General features: G+C 38.1%; 3 protein-coding genes across 10 annotated transcripts in view; 1 reads left to right on the top strand and 2 right to left on the bottom strand.

Annotated features, from left to right (window-relative positions):
* Positions 1 to 15,784, top strand: part of ome (dipeptidyl peptidase 4 omega) — a 79,293-nt gene extending 63,509 nt beyond the window's left edge. For 2 of the 5 annotated variants that reach the window (XM_030391212.2, XM_089259679.1), the window contains exons 2-11: positions 2,148 to 2,251; positions 5,580 to 6,332; positions 12,367 to 12,618; positions 12,679 to 13,455; positions 13,725 to 14,175; positions 14,243 to 14,463; positions 14,519 to 14,688; positions 14,977 to 15,137; positions 15,197 to 15,402; positions 15,481 to 15,784. In XM_030391212.2, the coding sequence (XP_030247072.1) occupies positions 2,204 to 2,251; positions 5,580 to 6,332; positions 12,367 to 12,618; positions 12,679 to 13,455; positions 13,725 to 14,175; positions 14,243 to 14,463; positions 14,519 to 14,688; positions 14,977 to 15,137; positions 15,197 to 15,402; positions 15,481 to 15,597 (3,156 nt within the window). In that variant the 5' untranslated portion in view covers positions 2,148 to 2,203 and the 3' untranslated portion in view covers positions 15,598 to 15,784. The remainder of the gene's footprint in view (positions 1 to 2,147; positions 2,252 to 5,579; positions 6,333 to 12,366; positions 12,619 to 12,678; positions 13,456 to 13,724; positions 14,176 to 14,242; positions 14,464 to 14,518; positions 14,689 to 14,976; positions 15,138 to 15,196; positions 15,403 to 15,480) is intronic. The other 3 variants (XM_018101226.3, XM_089259680.1, XM_018101225.3) reach the window with 2 other exon arrangements.
* A 1,331-nt stretch (positions 15,785 to 17,115) lies between these two features.
* Positions 17,116 to 18,197, bottom strand: LOC108650309 (uncharacterized). The gene has a single exon (XM_089259684.1). It carries the CDS (start codon positions 18,195 to 18,197, stop codon positions 17,178 to 17,180), a length of 1,020 nt encoding a protein of 339 aa, XP_089115810.1. The 3' UTR covers positions 17,116 to 17,177.
* Trl (Trithorax-like) overlaps positions 18,010 to 20,226 on the bottom strand; it is an 8,911-nt gene continuing 6,694 nt past the window's right edge. For 2 of the 4 annotated variants that reach the window (XM_018101233.3, XM_018101230.3), the window contains exon 6: positions 18,010 to 18,275. In XM_018101233.3, the coding sequence (XP_017956722.1) occupies positions 18,213 to 18,275 (63 nt within the window). In that variant the 3' untranslated portion in view covers positions 18,010 to 18,212. Of the gene's footprint in view, positions 18,276 to 18,577 lie in introns of those variants that run through there. The other 2 variants (XM_018101232.2, XM_018101229.2) reach the window with 1 other exon arrangement.

Genomic DNA, 20,226 nt, shown 5'->3' with positions numbered 1-20,226 from the left:
AGCGAACGTCCCTGATGGACGCCTTCCTCTGAATCTCAATCCCTCTCTCTCTTTCTCTCTATCTATCTCCCTCTTGCTCTCCATCTATCCATCTATATCAATAACAAAGCGATTTATGCGGCAAGTCAGTAACGAAATTAGAGTTTCCTTTTCGCAGCAACTCAACAAATTGTTCGCTGCTTTTAAGCCCATTAATTTTTAATGAATTTTAGCTAAATAACAAACAGCTACCCCCAGTTGACAGGAAGGACCGCAAGTTAAATACATATACTTGCCATCTTAGGAGCCTAAAGTAGAAGATTCTTTGCGCCCAAACGACCTTTGCCTGGTCAACTTAAGCAGCCCTGATTAATGGTTCGAAATAAGAATTACGCAATTTTAAGCGAACAATTTGCTTCGAAGTATTTTAAATGCTTATGCTCGAAAACTATTTAAGCACACGGATAATACTTGGCTTAATACAAAAAAATTTGTACATATGTATATAAAGAGAACGTGAAAGGGGTCAAGTTTAAGATATACGATATATGTATGTATGTTAGTCAATAGTACTAAGATAATGAATGCATTAATGAAAGATAAATAAATTGATTCATACCCACATACATATACATACATTAAGATATATTGGTATTAAAATTGTATTTTATTTTATTCAAATCAGTTTTCTTTATTTACAAATTGCAAATAAATTAAATAACTTAGTGGTTGATTTACTAGCACATCCATCACGTCTATGCCAATTGCTATGTCTTTCTCATTCTACACAAATACTTTCCCACAAATAGCAGTAGCCTTAACTAAAGTAAATGCCTTGCTTGTCGTGGCTCCCACAGTGCACAGGCACTACCTGTTCCCTCACTCAAGTGCGCGCTCGCCATCTCTGTCTCGCCTCAGCTCCAATATCCATTACATACACATTTAGCAGCACATTAGTACAGAGGTCACAGCACATTTATCAAATTTTCGGGCAACTCACTCTTTCACTCTTTTTATCTCGTCTCGCAACGCGATTCTTACCTACTTTTGCCTGTCTGTTTACATAAGACTTAAGCGCCCGTTTTGGTTTGTTGTTTTGTTTTGTCTTGTTTTTTTTTTTTTTTTTTTTGTGTTCTCCGGGTTTTTCGGTTTTTCGTTTACGTATACGCAATTTCAATTTCTGGCTGGTATTTTTATACTTCTTATTTACTCTGCTTTTGGGGTCTGGCACCGCCCTGTGTGCTCGCTAGTCTATGTTATTGTCTGCCGCAGTCGCCGCCGCGTGGCTCTGACAATTGGCAACCGTAAGGCAGGCAGCCAGCACATTTCTAGCCGCAATTCGGCCACACAACGCGGCGTATGAGTAACGAGTTATGTGCAATGCGACAAACCAAACAAAACAGCAAGGCGAGCACACTTACATGACTGTGTGTGTGTGTACGTATGTAAGAGTGTCTTTGCATGTGTATTTCTGTTATCCTGGGCTTCGTCTTCATCTCTGTAGTCCCCCATTTAACCGCAAATTCGCATTTTGTCCCATTTTGTTTATTTGTTTACTTATTTAAATTGCTTAATTTGCATTAAATGACAAGCGACTGCTATTTACTCCGCTGCACAAATGAGATACGAAACTGTGGGATCTCTCTGGGAAACGGTTAACAAACACTTTGTGTAGGCAAGGATTAAGTTACGTAAAAAACAGACACAAACGACGAGAGTATGAAACAGGAATGTGGATTACGGCCCAGAAACTGAAAATGGAAACGTTTGCAAAATAGCAAAAAAAAAAAAAAAAAAAATCCGAATTTTACGCTCCAAAATGAAAAATATTTACGGACTTGCTCAAATAAGTGCGCAATATAAAAATATAAAATAAAATATTATATAATAATAAAAAGTGTTTCAGCCAAAATACATATGCAAAATACAGTGCCAATCATAAAGAAAAAAAATCCATTTCCCGCAAATAAAACTATGCGTAATATATCAAAGAGAAATAAATGCTCGAAAAGTTGCTTAAAAATGAACGAATATAGCCACTAAACTGAACATAAAAACTGCATGCCGTAATCAAATCAAAAACAATTTTGAATAAAATAACTTGAACAACAAAATTCAAAAAAATTCAAAATTAAAATTTATTGAAATTTTTATCCTTTTCAATGCAGTAACAAATTCCAAGTTTATGCAATCGCAAATAGATTGAACAAAACACGCGTACAAAATGTCTGGCAGAGACGTTTCAGTGACTGAAACAGCGCAGAGCGATCAGGTATGTATTCTATAAGGATGTCACGATTTGAAATTTTTTAAGAATATGAAACAGAATTTTAAACACACTGAAAGTCAAACAGTCCCAAAATATTTGCCCTTTACAACCAAAGCAAAAGACTTTCGCATGATTTTTTCCTACTTTGATACTTATTGTTAAGCAGCTCGACAATTCGATGCATGCTCGCATGAAATTAGTTTATGATTTTGAACTAAATGTAATAGTACGAGTTTTGCCCTCCAGCCTACTCTACACAGGCAATTTCATTTAACGATTGTCGCCCATTATTTATGTGCGCATTTAGGGCTGTTTTATTTCTGAGTTTTACTGGCCTAAAACACCCAAAATATTTATGCATTCTATTTTTGGGCGTGTGCTGTATTTTTGTTGGTTTGTTGGTGTTGTTGTTGTTTTTTTTATTAGCTGGCTTTAAGCTCTTGCACACAATTCACGCGTGAATGCGACAAAAATATAATTTATTATTCCGATTCTTTTGCATTCATAATTTGCTGTGCATGAGCGGCGCACTCACACCCATTACACACTCTCTGCTGTCACCTGCATGTGCAGAATTTACGGTCCGCTGTTATTTCTGCATTTTTGGGCAAACATTTTGCAGAAGCTTGCATTATCTAATTAAATTCTCTTAAAGTCTGACCCAAAAACGTGCCTCAGCTGTTAAAAGAGCTCTCGCCGCATTGATCGAGCCCTAATCAAACAGCAACTCAGGCCGAGGGCTCCAATGATAGCAAATTGTTTTGGTATTTACATATCATTTGTGCCACATATCAGTCAAGTGCCAAACTAGTTTGAAGGTGCAACTCTTGCCTGCCTGCCTGCCTGCCTGCCCAGCTCATCCTCATGACTGTGAAAAGTGAAAGCAGCGCTCATTACGCCCAGACGACGCCGTAGAGAGCGCCGACCAGGGAGACAGGAGCTCGAAGACGAGGCATATTGGGCCATGAGCCCCCTTCGCAGTTGTTGCGTAGGCAGGGGCAGCAAGCGGCAGCTGAGAATTTCCTGGTGCGCTGCCAACTGGGCTAACGATTTTTGTGGGCCCTTTGTTGGTAGGCCCCAGCATTTGGCCCGTTATTTGATCATCATTAGCGATACGTATCGGTCCGAGGTCTCGAGCTTTGTGCAGCTCAGCGGCTTTTGAAGGTCCGGACATGTTCTCTGCCTGACTACCATACATGTATATACATATAGATATTTGTATGTGTGTGTGTGCTTGCCAGAGTGTGAGTGGGTGACACTGTGGCACTGATGACGTCGCCCCTCGAAGTCCTTTCTGCGGTTGCTCTGGCTGGCTGCAACACAAAGTTGCAACAAAAGTTTTGTCGCTCTTTTGTGCGATGCTTGACTTCGTTGGCTCTTTGATTAAGCCGAGAGCGATTCACAAGCCAACCGACTGGCCTGGACGGCAGTCAACGGGGAGCCACAGCCACAGCCAAGCCAAGCGAGCCAGCTAAACAATTCTCCAGCCACTGTGTAATTAAATAATTGCGGTGAGCTCGCCACCAAATCGAGCTAATGCATTTGGCTCAAATCTCACTTGGCTTTTGGTTATGACTTGCTTTGCCTCGCTTTCGTTTGCTTTTCCTTTATTTGGTTATGTGGAAATTGCATTTCGTAACTTCGTTTTGTGTACTCAGGCTGCAGGCCATTTAAGAACATCGTCGGAATATTCACTTGCAAAAGAGTCTCTGCCGTAACGGTTAAATAATGCCTGAACGAACGGGGGTCTTTTGCAATGACAGTTATCTAAAAATACTAGTCACTATGATAATTCAATTTAGCATACAATTACTATATTACATATATCTGTAGCTGTACTATAAGATAATGAAGACTAAGTTAGTTATTGCATTTATTTTTATAATTTGTGTTATTATCTAGTAACAATAATGTTTCTTGTTTCTTTTCTTTAAAGAGACAAGTTATTAGGTTAAAGCATTACTTGGTCACCCAAGTTTAATATATAATTTAAAGACATATATATTTTTCGATATAAAATCAAATTTACAAAATTGTTCAAATACTGAAATTATTAAATATAATGCTGTCAGTTTCTTTTGATCTGATAATATAATTCTAAAAGTGTAATTGAAATGGTAGACAGAGCCCTAGATATGTATTGGTTTTAAAATCTTTAGATTGCTTAAATGAAATAGAAATTATTGCTCGCGTTGTTACTGTGTATATTATATCATATATTCCTTAAATTATATGCTAATAAATTACTATATTATATAACTTTAAAGAAATACATTATATATAATTGAATATTATGAAAGCTCAAAATTATATATTTTAAATTTTTATTTATTTATTATTTATTAAAAATTCAAAAACGTATTATTTCCCCCTCTTTGTATTTTTAATAAAAAAAAAAAAAAAAAAAAAAAAAAAAAAAAAAAATTACTTTTATGTTATATATTATATTTTGATTTTTTTATTATTTTATCACCAGCAAAGTAATTTGCTAAGCTAGGTAAATCAATAAATGTATTGAATCTTCTGAATATTAAAAATAAAAAAAAAATAAAAAAAAACAACCAAAATGTATTTTTTTATTGTTACTATTCCTTTATTTCGCTAAAAAAATGTAAATTCATGAATTTAATGCAATCATATATAAAAATATAATAATGATTTCTCTTAATTTTTGACACGTGAGATTTTAATTGGTATTAAAAAAATTTTTGTAAATAATTGTTATTTTTTTATTTATAGCTTTAAAAATATATTAAAAATAATATTGTTTTTATATATTTTATTATTTAATATTGTTTTCATTTCCAAATTTAACATCGAAGACCGATTGATTTCGCTTATTAAACAGCTGATGAACTAGTTCAAATTTAATAGTCTTCAACTGGCTTTGTTTAACTGGTTCTCCGAAAAAGCTATTTAAAGTATTTATATAAATGAAAGAAACTGAAAACCAATTAAGAATAATCTGATTAAACAACAAAACCCATGAACTTGTTCTATTTGTGCGGTTACGCCAAGTTGAGAGCTTTATTTAATTGTTTTTTTATTTGCCATAATTTCAATTTAAAGTCCCTTTTATTGTAGTTGCTCGTTATGCTTGCTGCCCTTAGCTGCTCTTTGATTTTGTGCACTGTCCACTTTTTGCTTTATGCCAAAAAATATATGAGCGAACTTAAGCTTTATATCCAATGCCGCCCGTCCTTCCCGCTGAAGCACACAAACACACAAACACATGAACACGTACACGAATACGAATACGAACAGAGAACACTTTTTGCTGTCAACAAACAATTTATATGGCTACTCTTCTTGTTCTGGCCGCGATGAAAAGTATTTGCCCGCCTCCGCGGCCACAGCGCAACAGCAATATTTTCGCTACCACAAGCAGCAGCAGCAGCAGCAACAGCAACAACAACTGCTACAACAGCCACAAAGTTGCATGCGACACATACCACAGCAGCAACAGCAACAGCAACAGCAACAACAGCTTCGACAGATGCAGTGGGAACAGCAACAACAACTGGTCAACAGTTCGAGCGAGTTTGACGAGTTCCACTGGCCGAGCAAGCAGCTGCAGCAACCGGACGCTGTGGGCACTGTGGCTGGCGCTGTGGGTGGGGGTGGGGGTGGGGGTGTTGGTAAAATCTATATAACACCCGCAGACATTCCGCCACCGCCTCATCCGCCGCATCCGCACCCACATCCGCATGGCAGCAACAGTCATAGCCACCACAATGGCAACAAAAGCAGACACCACCAGCATCCTCAATCTGCTATGACGACACCACATCGAACACCGCCGCATCGCTGCAAATGCGAGCATCCAATCGAGCTGCTGGACTATGACTTTGAGGATGCTGCGGCAGCGGCCTCAACCGCCTCCGCCCTCCACGCGCACCGCCACCAGCACCCGCCCTACTACTACAAGCCAGCTGCCACCTTGAATTCAGCGGGCGCCTATCAGCTGAGACGCCACAGCGCCAAGCTGAATGAGTCCATGCTGGGCGGCATGGGCGGCAGCAGCTTGGACGATGATGATTTGCACAGCTCTGGTGGCTTTGGCGGCGGCATAAACCGCTTCAAGGTAAGCCCCACAACCGCCCGCACCCGCATCCGCACCCAGACCCAGAGAAACTGTTGATCTTCAATTAAAGTATATATACATATGCACCACTGTGGGCTAATGGTCTGTGGACGTGGCTGCCATAATGAGCCACTAATTGATGCTGTCGATAACTGCTCGAATGCAGCATTAGTGACATTAGATGGTGTTCGCGACAGCTCCCTGAAAGGACCAAACGATTCCAATTCAATTGTTGGCGGCCTCTTTGTTCTGGGTGGGTGTTAGTTTGTGTGTGTGTGTGTGTGTGTGTTTGTGTGTGTGAGTGACATGCAACAGGCTACAGGCCATAAGTAGTGTAAGGCATCAATTACGAGAAGCCTTATGGCATAATAATGTGGCATGTGGCTGTGAGTGGCCTTTCAATTAACACTCCTCCGTAGTAGATTAAATGGGAAACAAGAAAAGAAAGTCTAAAGTGAAAACATACGTTCTATTACAAGAGATTTAATAGAGCTCTTATCTCAGAACATGTAAGAACACTGTTGTCGGGTGTTACCTGCTGAACAATACCCATTCACGGCCAATATGTTCATAGTTCCAGAAAAAAAAATTTAGTTTTTTTCGAATTGCCACCTCCCTATTAGTATACATATACATGTTTTTATTTTGTCGTAAATTTGAAATTTAAATTCAATATACCTACTTGATTTTCTTGAATAGGTATATCAAACAAAATATTCTTTTATGGCCCAAAAACAGTTTACAAATTAATGTTTATATGGTATGTAAATATGTAGAGAAGATCAACAATGTAACCAGAGTAAGGGGCAAGAGATAAGAGACCAAGATAAGACGTAAAAAGTATCCAAGATATATAAAAAAATATATATACTTCGACTAGACATGGGTTCAGTAATGAATTATTTTGGCCAACCTGTAAAAAGAGTTAACACAGTTCCTTGAATATGTTATAAATTTTTCAATCTGTAAATTGTTTAACCTCGAATTCTTTCCCTATTATTTCCCAGTGTTGCCCGGCTCAATGAACTTTCAACAGCCGGACCGGCAAAAGCCTAATCAGATAATAAATCTTTGTTTAGAATAATTGAATAACAATAAATCTGAGGTAGTACCGATATAGATTCAAGCTCTAATCCCAAATAGTTCCGTAGGTACATAAATACATCAATTAAGTCAGAGAGCGCAAACACATTCGTAAAATAAGTCAACGATAAGTGAGAGTTGTGCTAGCATTCGTGGCGTGGGGCGCAATAACAATAATCGGAACACGGCACGCCCCAGACAACTAATTAACTTAGCTGGTTTAATGAAAAGCCAGCGACAAGCAAAACTACCTTGGGGAATAACCACGCCTTAAAAGGTGCAAAGCTGTGAGCGAAAGTGGAAAATTGAATACCCTCACAAGCTACCTGATGCGCTGCTGACGGCTTATGCTGAAAGGCAGGGGTAGAAATGGTGTTAGGTAACAAAATATTATTCTGAGAAAAGAGTACTCATGCAATTCCCAAAATCAAGATCTCACCTGGCTAATAATTTATATTTACTAAAAATGTAACAAGAAAAAAACAGGATTAGCAAAGCACTGATTATAGTTTCCTTAACCTTACTTTATAGTTTCCTGTCATAAACGCAAACACATTGAAACTGAAGGACGGCTTCTTTTTGCAAAAACCTTAAAAGCCGTAAAGTTTACAAAAGCTAAATAAAACTCTACTACTGCTAATTAGTCCTTAGGGAAAACAAAAAAATTAAATTTCCTTACTTTACTTCCTTACTCATTAAGTCCAAGCCCATTTAGAATTGCTGTCAGAATAGGAATACCCTTTGGTGACAGGAAAACAATTTACGATGCCCATTTGTCTGGCATGATTAGCGAGAATTATGCGTACACTAAGTAAAATTGTATTAAAATTCTTGCTAGCCACAATCGCATTACTATGGAACAAGACAACTAATTAACTAGCGGCTTAATGAGAAACTAAACGACAAATGACAAGACCATACAGCCCCGAGAAAAGGGAACTCATTAAAAACCGAAGCAGTGACGAGGGCCATCTCTCAGTCCTTTACTCTCTCAGGGTAACGAATCGGAATACCCTTCCAGCGGGTTATTTTTGTTATATAGAGGTACATAAATAAAAGAGACCTGAGCCCATGGACACCTTTCAGAGTAGTTGTACCTGGGCAGTGGTAGAGTCAATTATTTGCAAGTGAATTTCTGCTGTTGATTATTTGTTAAATCTATGGACTGGTGCAAGGTAATCTCTACAGTTTTGTTCCGTATTATATAATAGATGTAGTGACAAAGGAATAAAACAAAGGAATATATCAAAAAGTTCTTGTGCTGAAATTGATATAATAAAGAGGCTATGCGAAAATAATATTTAATGATAATAATAAATAATAATAAGAATAATAAGTTATATTGGTCGGCCTAATATGAAGGGAGAAGAATAATAATTTATTTCATACTATTATTTTCTTATTGACTTTGACTATTAATACTCCCATGAACCGCAATAAACTTTTATGTTAAAAAATGAGTTATTACAGGACTCAAAGATATCAAATATACGTGATTATAAAACCTTAAGAGAGAGAGAGAGAGAGAGAGAGAGAGAGAGAGAGAGAGAGAGAGAGAGAGAGAGAGAGAGAGAGCTATTCTTGTTTCAGTTCGAATTTTGCACATCCAAGTACATTGATAAAGTAGCGTCTAAATGTTATTTAATTTATTGCATTACAAGTACAAATTTATCCAAATTTTCAAAGCCATTATCTCATCAAACACACTAAGCATTATTAGGCATATTCTAGGCATATGCTATAAAAATTGTATATTCCTTTAGTTTTAAATATCAAAACTTTTCCAGTTCCTACATTAATTCCAGAGAATATTACAATATAAATTCATAGCTGCACTTTATAACAACTCTATATTACTCATCTTTAGGCATTCGATATGCTGAAGTCCAAGAGAGGTAACCAAATTTAGAACAGAAAATATGAATACTCCTCATAAGAGTATATGAAGCCAACGCTGCTACTGTGGCTGCTCTTTAAGCTTATTCATTTTTTATCAGAACATTTGGGATGGACGAGCGCTGAGTCTCTAGCCTCAACCCACAGGCGATTATGTGTCAGCCAACAAATTGGCAACTGATGCCTAACAAGTATACGCCATGTGGTGCAACATGGATATAAATTGTATTTAATTTTCACCAACCACCCTCGCTCTGACTCTTTTTGTGGCTCTAGCCCAGGCCAGATAGATGCCAACTAATTGCCGGAAGTTCAAGTGCACAAGCAAACGCTCGGGTTTGAGCTCGAGCTAACCAAGCAGCTGAGATCAGCAGCCCTGTAGTCCCCATAGGGCATGGATGGCTCCTAAAAGCTTTCGGTTTTATATATATTTAATGAATTCGTTTGGACTCGTCTGGCGCCACTAATTGCGCCATATTGTGCACAAATTCTATTCACAACTCCCAAACCAATCTCCAGACAGACAAGAGTCATGCGTCGAGCACAGATAAAATCTGTGAATTCATGCGAGTTTTCAATTTGCACCCAAGCCAACCAATTGGAATTATTATTTGATTTATTCCCTCCCTCTCTCTCTCTCTCTCTCTCCCTCTCTCTCTCACACACACTCAATAAATTGAAGTACTTTTAATACCCTTTCAGTGTTAGTGAATATACATATATGTATATTCAACTTTAATTGAGAAACAATCAAATATGTATTGCTGGCAAAAATTCATTTTTACCAAACATATTTCACTTATATGAAACTCTTCAAAAGGTATCAAACAGCTTCTAAGAGCTGACGTACTCCAATTTCAATTTAATGCAACTCTTGGTGCTGAAATAGATTAAATGGCTGCTAGAGCGAAAACTGTGCGAATAAACAAAACCCATTTCAATTTGATCTGTGTTTAATAAATACGCTGACCCCATAAGCCCTGACAACAAAACCCAAGTGATTGCATTGCCTAGTGGGCCATATTTTATGGCTGTATTCTAACCATAAAATCGCAAAACTTGTAACCAGCATGTCTTCGAAGCCAGCTACAGCTACAGTTGGCACCAAGGTGCCATATATTTTAGTTGCGCCACTGCAAATCATGTGGGGATTCAGAGCATACGTGATGTGGGGCTGCGACTCAATGGATTTCTATTGGGAAGTTCGCTTCGATTTCCTTTGCATATCTTAATGGCATTTGTGCGGCTAGTTGGCTGTGTGATAAGTGCAAAGGTTGACTAGACTCCGAGTTAGTTATGCAAGATTATTTGAAAATCTATGCAATATTATAAAGAATGAAACATATGTCAAGACCTAGCTAACTGGACTTGCAATATTTATACATGGGCATTAACCGGTTTAGTAATTCTTTTGGAGTATGCTACAAGTATTCTCAAGTCATGTACTTGAGTTGAAGAAGTAAATAAATTACTTATATTACTTATTATAAGTACTTTTTATACATTCTGAGACATCTTTAAAAAAGTATTTCTGAAATGTGTTGAATAAGCTTCTCAGATTATATTATTTATATATTATATATGTATGTGTGTACATTCTCAGTTTATAACCACGTTCATTTATTTGCCGACTTCAACGTCAATAAACATAATTCATTCGCAATTACATTAATCCGCTTAACCTTGAGCTAGTCTCGAATCCATTATGAAATTGTCAACAAATGCCATTTGGCATTATTTCTTAGTGACACACAAAATGTAATTTACTTTTATTATAAGACAAGTATAGACATCTCTCTATCATACAAATTGAGTAGTTTCTTTCTATGGCACGCTGAAAATACCAAAACCAAAGTCAATAAAAATTTGTTATATAAAATAACAATTTCTTTGCTACCTGGTAAACGCTTAACGGGGTTACGTCATGGCGCAATTGTCGGTTTCCCCTGCCTGAATAGCTCCCGGCGCAGCCAACAATCTGTAAACCTGTTCCGACTCGACGCCAGTCTGGTAGAAAACAAAACTACTTTCATTTTCAGTCAACGTCTCGTGATTTCTGATCGTTGCCAGTGGCCGAAAAGAAAAGGCGCATTCGCATGCGCAGCTAAACCTGAACAGCTGTAATTCGTATGCAAAACTCACCTGCTCGACGGCTCTGTAAAACGTGATTCGGATATTGAATACCTCGCTGTAATTTACGTAGTACCATTAGAGGTTTTGCGTATTGAGTTTGTTTTGAGAACAAAAGGCGAGCAATTGGAACCTGGAATTATTAAAGTCTCAACTGTTCCTGTTTATTGTAATTGTATAATATACATATATATTATAATATCACGAGGGTTAAGTCTCTAGAATATCATTTTCAACTCTTCTGAAATATGCCCATATGCTTTTCTAAAGCTAAAGCTTTGGTAAAAAAATAATAAAAATAAAAACAAAAAACGATTAGAGTTTCATCAATAATAAAAAGGACTTTTGGTTTTCCCTCAATGAAATTTTCTATAATATGTTAAGATCTGACCTTATATGTGAATTTCGTTCAATAAGAGCGTTGAAACCATACATGAACATGATGATGATGAAATGGAAAATTAAATAAATGATATTTTAAAAAATTAATACATATTTTGAAATGTAATATCAACTCTAATTATAATATTTAATTATTTAATATGTATTGAAAATTTTATACTAATTAAAATATATATTTAATTTTGTATATTCCTGTGAGAAAAATATTACATTCGTTTAGTAAAATTTTTGCATTTTTCCATTATTATTATATTATATATTATATATTTTCGACAAATTATGATTATTCTTTTTTCATATAAAAAATATTTAAATGACTAAAAGAAATGATATTTTTAATTAATTTATATGTATATTTTTATTATATAAACACTTTGCAAAACAAAAATTGTAATTCATTAAAAAGACATTGTGAAATTGGAAAGCTGCTTAACTTCGCATTAGTTAAAACTTTTAATAGCTTGTAAACTAATTTCTCATCAATGATCTCGACTAAAATCAATTCCAATCCCTTGCTCCACAGAACCTGGTCTACTCCAAGGAAAAGAAACGCAGAGTGCGCATCATATTATGCGTGGCTGCTGGAGTTATCGCTATAGCCCTGCTGGCTACAATGCTGGTGTTTATCCTGCGCTCGGACGACGAGAACGGCAGCAGCGATAAGCCCAAGGATAATGCCATCAATCTGGAGGATGTGCTCAGCGGTCAATTATATGCGAAACGCTTCAACGGCAGCTGGAGCAATGGCAACAGCGTGATCTACAGAGTCAATGCGGTAGGTGCACGAAACTTGCATTCCCAATAGATCCAGTATACAAAGTGTTAATGCCTTTAGGACATTGTCGAACTGGATACAAAGACGCAAGTGGTTACCACGCTGCTCTCAAATGCGGCGCACTATGTGCTCTTCGAGAAGTCCGCTGATGGCCAGCTGCTGCTGTTGGCCAAGAACTACAAGAAGAACTTCCGCTACAGCTTCTTGGCCGAATACGACATATATAACTTGACCTCGAACACCTTCACGCCGCTGACCATTCGGAACGAGCAGGTGCTCCTCAGCATGGTTCAATGGGCGCCGGTGGGCAACGCGCTGATCATGAACTTCAACCGCAACTTGTATTACAAGAAGAGTGCTCTGGATCCAGAGATAGCCATCACAAGTGACGAGAATGGCATATTCTTGAATGGCATACCCGACTGGGTGTACGAAGAGGAGGTCTTCAGCTCAAATGTGGCCACATGGTTCAACCCCACGGGCACTCAAATCGCCTTCATTCAATTCGACGACTCGCCCACGCACGTCATCAACTTCCCCTACTACGGCGATGCGGGAGATCTGCGCTTCCAGTATCCACTGCACCAGGAGATTCCATATCCCAAAGCGGGCTCCTCAAATCCCCGCGTCGTACTCTTTACGGCCGATCTCGAGCGAGCGCTAGAGGGCAAAGAGTTCCTCACCTCAATGCCTGTGCCTAGTGCACTAAACACTGAAACCGACTACATAGTCACAGTAGTCAGCTGGCTGGACAATGATAATGTCTTGTCAGTCTGGATGAATCGTGTTCAGAACGCTGCCTACGTCATCACCTTCGATGGACGTAGCCGCAAAGTGGTAAGTACTCAAGCGGATTTAGGCCGTATGAACTTAGCTGAGCGATAAATACTCAGAAGATAGTATCAAGTGAAAGGGAATTTCGTTTTTCAAAACATTTCCAATTTCCAACAGCAGAAGGATATTGTACAAAATATGAATTACACTGCGTAAAACACAAGATAAAAGATAACATATGTTAGTTAACATTTCATGTTAGTAAGGTTAATATTCTTTTAATATATGAATTGTATAAAAACAACATGATTTACACTTTGTCCTGCCTGCAGCTTTACAGCATAGAATCTAAGACCGGCTGGGTTGACCTTTATACGGCTCCATTTAAGAACCGGAACGGCTCCAAGCTGGCCTTCGTGCTGCCCCACGACAACTACAAGCACCTGCAGCTGCTTGCCACAGATGTGAGCAATGCCAAGCTGGAGCCACTCACCAGCGGCAAGTTTGTGGTGGACAGCATACTCCACTGGGATGCCACGCATGACGTCATCTTCTATACGGCCAACACTGAGGAGCATCCGGAGCAGCTGCATCTCTATGCGATTCGCGCGCTGGCCACACGCAAGCAGACGCCCAAGTGTCTGACGTGCAAGCTGATGACCTCGGGCGATGTGGAGCAGAGCTACTACTCGGCCGTCTTCAATGACAATAATCAAACTGTGATTTCCTCTCTGGGACCAGGCATACCCACGACAGCCGTTTACGAATGGACCTATGCGAACTGTAAGTAGAGTCTCAGTGCACCCGCGTGGCAAAGGCTTCCATTTCGCTCTGTTTTATCTAATTTTAGCTCAGGTAACTCTGAAGAAGCTAATGGATTGGGAGAATAACGACGTACTGCGCTCCAAGCTGCGGGGCGTGGCTCTGCCCACGCACAGGATACTCACGGTCAACATCGACGGCGGCTTCCAGGCGAAGGTGCTGCTCCAGCTACCTCCCAATTTGGATACCAGCGGCTCAACCAAATATCCAATGCTGGTTGATGTCTACGGCGGACCCGATTCGTATTCCGTAAGCACTGATTGATATGAGTAAAACTTAAAGCTAAAGCTTGACCTTTGCGCAGGTAACTAACAAATGGATGATGGACTGGGGCACTTACCTGTCCTCGAACCAATCTGTTATCTATGCCAAGATCGATGGACGTGGCTCGGGACTGCGCGGCGAGAACCTCTTGCATGCCATCTATCTGCAACTGGGCACAGTTGAAATCAGCGATCAGATCAAGGTTACGCAGTAAGTGTTAAGAATAGAGAGTATAATCATCATCCCTCTCTTTCTCCCTTCTCCCCGCTTTTCTCTTTTCTCTTCAACCTTCCGCTTTCCATCTTCGGTTGATTATTTGATCATCATCTGCATATTCTTCTGCATCTTCATCTTGGCCATATACGTACATATATATTTTTTTCAATACAACATATTAATTTATCTGGCGATTTTTAAGAAAAGTTGGTTATCTACCAATCTTTATCACATCATCCATATATCATTCGTATATATCGTATGTTTCAAATTTCCATTCAGAAACCTGACGAAAATGTTTGACTACATCGATGATGAGCACATCGGCATCTGGGGCTGGAGCTACGGAGGCTACGCCGCGGCCATGGCGCTGGCCAACGATGACAATGGAGTGTTCAAGTGCGCCGCCTCTATAGCGCCAGTCACCGATTGGACCTATTATGGTATTTTAATAATAAAGTTGTCTATTTTACATGAGTTTCTAATATTTTTCGACTTGCAGACTCCATTTATACGGAGCGTTATATGGGACTGCCGGAGACAAATGAGATTGGCTATGCCAACTCGCGACTGAGCACGCGGGCCCAGAAGCTGCGGGGCAAGAAGTACTTGCTCGTCCACGGCACTTCCGATGACAATGTGCACTACCAGCAGGCCATGATCTTGGCCAAGAATCTGGAGCGACATGACATACTCTTTAAGCAAATCGTAAGTAGAAACTATATTAGTATGGGCTATACTAGTGTTATTTACCCAATTTGTTCCCCTTTGTCGTTGCCCCTACAGAGCTACGCCGATGAGGATCACGGACTGGTCAACGTACGTCCACATTTGTATCACTCGCTGGACCGTTTCTTTGGCGAATGCTTCGCCAGCAGCCGGCTGATGAAGAGCGCCAAGTAGAATGATTAACTATATGAATTTTACAATATTTAATGTATTTAAATGAAGAAATTGAAAAGCTTGCAGGCATATTAGAGCAGTGCGAATTAATTGGTACTTAAGAAGATGCATTTCAATTCAACAATTTTATTGATAAATGTAGTTCAAATCAAAACGCTTCAAACTTCCAAAATGAAAACACAAGAAATATATAAGAGAATCAAACGAATGCAGGTCCAAAAGTGTTAATAGATAACTTTGAACAATAATATTTGAAAATGCATTTTATGACATTTTAAGCAGTTGAGCAGGAAACAAAATGAAAAACAAAAGATATTTATAGACAAATCTAGGAAATGTCTAAGCCGTAGTTAGTGCCTGTTATTATAATAGAAATTTCCAAAAATACTAAAAACAAATTTCAAAATGAAATAAAAAGAAAAATAAAGTAATTCCTAGAAGTTTTATAAACAATTGGAACATAGAGATTTTCTTGTGCGATTTAAAAAAGGTTTTGTGAAACTAATAGAAAATGGAAACCCCAATTATGTACATTTTTTCCAACTGTCATACTTAGCTTGTAGTTTGTTATAGTTATGTTAATTTGCCACAATGTAAAGAGAATGTTATGAATTTGTAAATAAGATGGCTTTTGTAATTTAGATGACAAGCGTGTGCCTCGGCCACGCCATAAAGACGCAAACACAAATAAAATTAAATTAATAAATAAATAATATACATATACAAATATATTCAAGCAACAGATTTCATCCATTTCGGTTCGGCCCCCATTAAACAAAGATGTTCTGCTTATTCTCTTTCGCTTTCAGTACACAAACCGCGTCTTTTTATTGCTTTGGCCCCAAGCGTGGGTTACATACACTGTATATATGTATATATCTATATATATATATAATGTATATATCATGGTTGCATATCTTCTGGGCGCCGTCTTCAACAGATTTTGATTTGATTTGAAAAATGTCTTCTTTTTTCTTTCTTTAATTATTAATTATATTTATATTATTAAGTTTACGTATTTTAAGTGGAATTTCTATATATTTTTTTGGAAATCTGTATTTTACAATTGATGTTGATAAATTTATGTATAATTTTCTTTTCATAAATTCACATTTTGAAATATCTGTAAATTGTTTTCGAACTTCAAGCATAATATGTATGGTACAAAAATATTGATTTTTATTTAAATATTTCTTAAATAATTTGTTATTTTATAATATATTTTCCTTATATTTTAATTAACTTTATACATCGACTTTAACTTACATTTGCATAAAAATGTTTTTGTTTTCTTCGAATTATTTATTAACTTGTTAAAAATGTCTCATATATTATATCAATATATATACAATAGAACTTGAGAGCCTTACGAATTCAATAAATATGCTGAGTGTGTAGAACCAGCCCGGCTCACACATATACATGTGTATGTCTGGGATCGTAAAACACATACTTAGGCATATATCCATTGGAAAAGCTCAATGTGATCGAAACTTAGAGGAATCTAACAGCTATTTATTTGTGTGTACTACATGGATAATTGGTAATGGATTGGGGTTTGCTTATGTAACACTGTTGTTCTATTGCAGGTAAACCTCCTGGACTACGTCGTGATGCTGCTGCTGTTGTCCATCGGGATCGTGCAGCTCCTCCTGTAGATCCAGCTGATGGTGTTGGTGCTGCAGGTGATGATGGTGCTGCTGCTGCTGCTGTTGCTGCTGCTGCTGCTGCTGATGGTGATGGTGATCCTGATCTTGATCCTCGATGACAACACCCTCGCTGGCGTCGTACTCGATGAGGTGATCATCCGCCTCTGCTTGCTGATGATGATCGATGATAATGTGCTCCTCCTCGACCAAGTGGTGGTCGTGTTGGTACTCGTGCGGTTGCTGCTGCCAGCGCAGCGGCGGCGGCGATGTTGGTGCCACCAAGTGCTGCACTGGCTCGTGGACGCTTGTCGAGCTGGTTGATCCGCCAGCTGCGGATGTGGTGGTTGTTTGATAGACGGTTTGCTGATTCCTAACAATATGACCGGCGGCTGTGACATTGGTCACGCTGGCGCGCTGATTGGTGCGCGTCAGGGTAACTGTCACCTCAGAGCCAAGACCAGCAAAGGACACAGACGGCGTCGTTGCCTGTGTGCTGCTAGCTGCTGATGTTGATGCTGTCGATGCTGATGCAGCAGCTGCTGCTGCTGCTGCTGTGGCTCTGGCCTGAAGTATTTTGCGTGTGGGCAACTGTGATGCGCTGACTGTGGAGGTTGTGGATGTTCCTGCTGCTGCTGCTGCTGATGCGGATGTCCCCGACTGCGGCACATAGTTAATCAGCAGCACGCGCTCTCCACTGGTTGTCTGCGCCGCATGGCCGCGCAGGACGCGGCGCTGCAGCGATCCACCAGTTGCAGCTGTTGTCGTTACTGCTCCAGTGCTGCTGCTGCTGTTCACTGCTGTTGCTGCGCTGCTGCGTTCGCTGCTGCTGTTGTTGTTGCTGCCGCTGCTGCTGCTGCCACATTTAGTGTTGCTGCTGCCGCTGTGCTGCTGCTGCTGCGCTGGTTGCCCACCGCCCCCGAGTGCTCCACCACCTCCAGGGCCGCTGGTCATATCGTTGGCTCATCATTACGTATTATTACCGCCTTTCAAAATGAAAACCTTCTTTACCAAAATGTTCTTATTGTTGGCCTACCGAGACACATTGATTATTGATGAATGATTCGGTTATTTGTCGGGTTGGTTGGTTTGTTGGTCGATTGATGCATGAGTTGCGATAGTTAAACATTATTTATTAATTAGATTTGGTGAGTTTACAACGAGGCAGCGAAAAGAGAGAAGACAAGATAAAAACGATTTGTTAATGACTTGGTTATGGATTCAACATGAGTTTGTGTTATGAGAGTGCATATAAGGGGCAGCATTATATTATTTTACATCAGATATTATATATAAGTTTCTCACTTCTTTTCATATGATATTTGATTATTAAAGTCCCGTTAGAGTGTCTGTGAGTGTGTTTGATTTATTGATGGAGTAGGTGCAATATGAGAGAGATCTCTTGGTCTGGTTTCAGTGGAAAGCATATTAGAGTCAAATATAGTTCGAATGTGCATATAACATTTAAGAGCGTTTGTTATGGATTAAAGATACAAAAACATATATGTGTGCGATGATCTACAATTGTTAGAAAAACAATAAAGTTAGGAGAGCCAAAGAAAAATGTTAAACTATTTCATAGATTTTAGCTAAAAATAAAAAGTTCCAACACCAATCAATATTCAACGAAAATTCTTGATCAAATTTGTTTTTGTTTTTTTTTTTTTTTTCAACATCTTTTGGTTTATTCATGTATATTCTTTTTAAATAAAATTAAATTTTATTTAAGTTAAGGTTTTTTTTTCTCTTTTTTTCGGAAAATGCCAAATATTTGCTACATGCAAAGTTGAAAAATAATAAAAAAAATATATAGAATCTGTTTCTTTATACAATTTCAAACTAAACCAAAGCGAATATGTGACCTAATCCGAAAAAAGAATAGTAAAAGATGACTTATCGAAAAAATTTGCAACTATTAAAAATAAAATTAATTATGTAAATATAAAGAGCTTTTTGTTTTTGTATATTAAATTTTAGGTGTAGAGTGTACAACTTTTCTTTTTTTTTTTTTTTTTTTTTTTTTTTTTTTTTTGTATAGTGTAGCACCAAAGAAATTTTGGCCTAAGAGCGGAGAAGCAGAAGAGACTAAAGCTTATATAGATATCTGCAGAATCAAAACAGACTTAAGGCAAAAGTCGCACGCAGTCCAAACGACTGACATTACTTGAATAGAATATAGTAGAAATTTCTCCATCAGACAAAATACAGGTGAGCCCCGCAATTTCATAATTTTAGCTAAACATATTTACGAGAATCTACACACGGCAAAGGAAGTGTAGAGTGTAAAATTTAAAAACGACTACACTGATCAGATATTAAACTTGACTAGGATGCCTAGTCTGTCCAATTAAGACTACATACACACATATAACATAGGTAGGGGTAGGCGAGAAACGTGTCAAACTACAGCACATTACATAGTCCAATAACCATAGCGCGCTCTTATACATAACTAAGTATTGCAGAACATAATTAATCATAATAGCGAAATCAATAATTAAAGTTAACAAAATTTTACAACAAAATTGGATATAATAAAAACTAAAGGCCCTCGAGATATATAGAGCAGGCTACGAACAAGACGATTCTCTTCCAATATTGCGCAATTATGCAATTGCAATTATTTCTTTTAAGTACGTTGTTGCTGGAAGAGCAGTAGATGCTCGAATTGAGTGTATCTATATAGATCTGCAGTTGTAACAGGACTGTAAAGGCACAGTACAAAATATCATTGCACGATTTTCAAATTAGTAAATATTGCTACATTGGAAAATAAATTCCAATTTAGTTAACTCCCAGAAATAGAGTCTGCTTCAGTTAAAATTTACCTAATTTCGATCCAAATTAAAAATAAAATAGATATTGCATTATTTTGAGCCAGCCGTTGAGGGTTCTCCATGAGTTATCGTCTAGCCTGCTCTATATATTCAAGTTTAGTTGGTGAACATTTTACTACACACATTCCGTAGAGAGTTAAGCATAA

The sequence above is a fragment of the Drosophila navojoa genome, chromosome 4, assembly GCF_054131105.1.
Source record: "Drosophila navojoa isolate 15081-1374.11 chromosome 4, UAZ_NAV_1.0, whole genome shotgun sequence".
NCBI classification, from domain to species: domain Eukaryota; kingdom Metazoa; phylum Arthropoda; class Insecta; order Diptera; family Drosophilidae; genus Drosophila; species Drosophila navojoa.
Note: the sequence above shows the minus strand (reverse complement) of the source record. Positions and strands in the feature narration are given on the sequence as shown.